Source organism: Egretta garzetta, unplaced genomic scaffold, assembly GCF_000687185.1.
Source record: "Egretta garzetta isolate BGI_Z169 unplaced genomic scaffold, ASM68718v1 scaffold234, whole genome shotgun sequence".
In the NCBI taxonomy this organism is placed as follows: Eukaryota; Metazoa; Chordata; class Aves; order Pelecaniformes; family Ardeidae; genus Egretta; species Egretta garzetta.
Window position 1 is genome coordinate 255,266 of NW_009259528.1, and position 4,237 is coordinate 259,502.

Consider the following 4,237-nt stretch of genomic DNA (forward strand, 5'->3'; position numbering starts at 1 on the left):
GCCCCCAGCCCAGCTCCGCGGGTACCTGCACACCCAGAGCCGGTGACACCTTTGGCTACTGCGCTGCTGTTCGACACCCACCCCCGATGGCCCCCAGCGCCTTCTGGAAGGCCACGTTAAGCCTCCAGGGAGGTGCTTTGGAGCCGGCTGGGCTTGGGCAGCCCCTGGCAGGGAGGGGGGGCTGTACCTGCTGAAGTGCCTGTGGGATAAACCCTCTGCCCGGGCACGTCTAAGCCCCCTGGTCCCTCCCCTGCAGCAGCCCCCATGTGCTGCGGAGCAGAGGCTGGGGAAGCTCAGTCCCTGCAGCCCCCGCAGCTTGTCTCCATCTCGGATGCCTTCCCGCAGCACGGGGGCTTCTGCGTGCTGGGCTTCGCCTCGCGGGCCGGGGGGGTCCTGCTGGTTTCTGTTTCCCCAAGGGGAAGCGAGTTGCCAAAGTGACCTGGGCAAAGAGCGGTGTTTCAGGTGGGATGTTACAGCCTCACGTTCATTCGCTTGTTCATAGGAGTTTTGTATTCTCTCGAGGCACAGCAAGAATGCGTAAGACGTGGTGGTTATTCATTACAGCTGTAAGAAGGGGGGCTGGTGGTGATGGACGCCTCAAATCCCAGCCGAGCAGAGCCCTCACCTGAAAGGGGACGGGGGTTTCTGAAGGAGACCTGTCCCCTCCACTGTGCGTTTAGCAGCAGCTCTGCTCCCTGGCCAGGCTCCTGTGGTCTGCCAGGAGGAACTGGGGCAGGCAGTGCTGAACTCGCTACCCTTGCTGTGCCGAGTTGGCAGCAGAGCCCCCAGACGGTTCCCGGGCGCTGGCACCTTGTGCCTGTGCTGTCAGACGCGCGGCTCGAGCGGGAAGTCAGCACGGGCCAGGGGCGTTCCCAGCAGGGTGGGATGTGCATCAGCCTCATTTCTCCTCTTCTCCTCTCCCCGGCTTTCACGGGTCGATCAGCGTTTCCTTCTCCACATTCCTCTGTTCCCCAGCACATTCGTGTTAAAATTTGTGAGGGTTTTTCTTGGGGGCATTTCAAGGTTTATTGCTGATGGGACTTGAGATGGAATCTGACTTGTGATCCTCTGGTGGGCTGAGAAGGCTGGCGTGGGTGCGGAGGTCGTGGTGGGGTGGGGGAGACCAGCCAGGAACCTCAGCTGGGAGAGCACTCTGTGCTTGTTTCAGGGGAGGAGGCAGAGAGCAGCCTCTGAAATCAGCCTTCTCCATGACGTGCAGAGGAACGGAGTGAAGACACATTATGGGAAAAACAGGCAACTAGAGAAACAGCAGGATGGGGCAGATACCTACAAGTAGCCTGGTGGGTTTTTGGGTGAAAGATGGTGACTGCAGACCATGCATCCTCCCGTAGAAGGCACCTGCCTGTGACGACTGGACTCGATATCCTTGGTGAACCTTCTCTGGTGGTTCACCAAGGCTTCTGAGACATGGTAGGCTTCATGGCTGGCTTATTGAGCCTCTCGGAGGACACTGAATGGGGACACGAATTGTGTCGCTGCAAGTTTTGGGAGGCCGCATGGAGATGTTGCCAGAATGGACCAGCCATGACAAGGAGTTTGGACTCAGCACCTATAGGCTTGCACAGCTGACGTGGTCACCTGTAGGTTGGTAAGAGCTGGAGTGTCGCTAGCTCCCCTCTCCACCAGGGTTGGCTCAGGAATGGCACTCTCCTTGCTCGTTGTCCTCTGTGTGTAAATAGGCTCTGAGCACGAGGCAGCCTTGATGCAGTTTGGGGATTCGTATTTGCTCTGAAATCTTCTAAACTGCTTTAAAACACCTTCAGGCGAAGGGGCCGAGCGTCAGCACGGGCCCTTTGTGTGCTGAAGCGCAGTTTCCTTCACCCATTTGGATTGCAGCAGAGGTTGCAGGGCTGCGTTCCCTGGACATTCGAGAGTCCCTGGGTTCATTTTGCCGATACGTGAACTAAGCCGGGTCTTTGCAGAGTCATGCAGTCATTTACCTGATGTGCTAGAGGCAGCCCAAACCCCTTACTCCCGTTTATTCGCCCTTTGAGAAAATGCTTGGAAAAACGTCACTGGTCATCGACGTCCCAAGTTGGAGGCCGCTCGTGGAGAACTGGGAGGTGAAGCACCCCGGGGAGGGCTGCGCGTCCAGGGCGTGCTCTGCATAACGCGCCGTTAAAATGGAGAACTGGGAGGTGAAGCACCGGCAGACGGGGGAGAGCTGCGTGTCCAGGGCGTGCTCTGCATAACGCGCCGTTAAAATGTGCCGTTAAAACTCCATGGAGAGGTGTCCCAGAAAAACACCACAAAGCGCTGGGCTTAACATTAAGTTCTTGGCTTGAGCAGCCCGGTCACCTTCAGGAAGGAGCGATCAGCTTGACCGCAGCATTCACGCGCTCAGTGCTCTGGGAGAAGAGGGATTCTCCGAGTTTTATTTTTCTTCTTTCTTTTTATTTTTCCACAGTAATTAATGAAAGTCAAAAGCAGCAACTGGAATCCGCGAGCTACTCCTCCCGCTACGCTCTGGGGCTGTTTTATGAAGCTGGTGCCCGGATTGATGTCCCCTGGGCTGCAGCGTACATCGCCGATAATCCCTGCATACGCTTCGTCTCCGTCGATAACAAGAAGCGCAATATAGGTCAGTGCTCCCATTATTTCCCTTGAACACAGTGACAATAGAGGGTGCAGATCATGAAAAATGCTGCTTAATTGAGTGTTGCTATTCTGAACAGAGCAAGCATTTAACTCCGAGCCGCAGCGGATAGCATTTAATGTCACATTTGGCCTGTAACAAAATACACAACGAAAGCAGGGAGGCCCTCAGAAAATCACCACCCTGCACATGGTTTGCGTTACTGCGTTTACGAAACCAGTGTCCGGGGATTTGAGACATCGAAATGTCGCTATTCCAAGAAAGAGCTGGCGCTCCTCTGTTTAGTGCTGATTCATACACATGCCATCTCCCGCGTCCACTACGCCACAGCTCCCGGTATTTCCACTAAGCGTGCCCGGAGGTGGTAGCGAGCTAGATAACGGGGGCTGCTCGGCCGGAGGCAGGGCGAGACGGTGCGCTTCTGCAATCCCGGAAAATCCTTGAAATGGTGCGCACAGAGGGCTGCTCGGCAGGGCTTGGAGAACGTCCTACATGGCAGACACTTCTCATGCGTTTCTGGAGGACGGCAGCCGAGTAAGTGTATGTTTTATTTATTAAATGTATTTCATACATCGGGAGTGTGTTGGCATAGTATAGCTCAAGAAGAACCGCTGGCATTTGAGTTTAATCGAGTTCGTTAGGAGCTGAAAGCGCTTCCCGATTCCGTTACTTGCTCACGTTGCGACAGTGACCGCGTTTACCCACATCCGTGAAACGGGGGTGAAAGCCTTCCCACCTTTGTGGTGACCTGTGCAGCACCGTGGCGCGCTGCCAGAGAATAAGGAAGGATTTTCCTAATCAGCCGCTGCCTAGTATGTAATTATTAAGTATCACCAAACTCACTGCGCCAACGCATGCTCAGGTTTAGGCCTGGGAGACTTCTAGTCTCCCTTGTTCCGTCGGGATCCGTTGTTTCCCGCAGCCTGCAGGCATCGGTGACGTTGCGCCTGCTGGGCAGGGCGCTGGAGACCTTGCCCATCGCCCTTACGTCGGCGTGCCGTCACCGTGCTAGGAAACAGCCGTACGACTGGGCACGCTTCTCCCGCGCCGTAACCGCGCGGTGTGATGTGATAAGCTGTGGTGAGGGAGTGTCGCTGTATAGCGGCGGTGCTGGCAGCCAGGACCTCTGAAGATCCCTGCTCCAGCTCTGACTGGGAGCAGGCTGTGCTAACGCGATGTTGGGGCAGCCATGCCCTCTCTAGCTGAGGATTTAAAAAAGCCGGGATGGAGATCCCCCCCCATGGCTGGTGACCTGTCCCAGGGCTGCACCTGCATTTCTTCATCCACACTCTGATCTTGCCGAGGCTCAGCCTGTGGAGGTTCCCCCTGTTCCACTGTCTGCCCCTACCTCTTGGAGTCACGGTCATTTGGGGTGGAAGGGACCCTGGAGGTCGCCTGGTCCTCGCAAGAGTCCGGTCCGGTCTCCCATGCGAGGTTTGCAGTTAGACCCAGCTGCCGAGTTCGGTCGTGATGCTCAAGGCCCTGGTGTGACGTCATTTCCCACCTTTGCACTGCTGCCCGATGTTCCACGGCCTCTGCGCTGCCGGTGCTCTGCCCCCACTGCTGCAGCCGCCCCCACAGGGCATTCCCCCCCATCCAGGAGTCAGTACAGAGACAGCG

General features: G+C 56.6%; 1 protein-coding gene across 1 annotated transcript in view; it reads left to right on the plus strand.

The window, feature by feature from the left end:
* The window catches only part of RNLS (renalase, FAD dependent amine oxidase), a 78,834-nt gene that overhangs the window by 63,013 nt on the left and 11,584 nt on the right, over window positions 1–4,237 (plus strand). Inside the window, exon 7 of the mRNA XM_035893088.1 lies at window positions 2,429–2,602. Coding sequence (XP_035748981.1) covers window positions 2,429–2,602 — 174 coding nt within the window. The remainder of the gene's footprint in view (window positions 1–2,428; window positions 2,603–4,237) is intronic.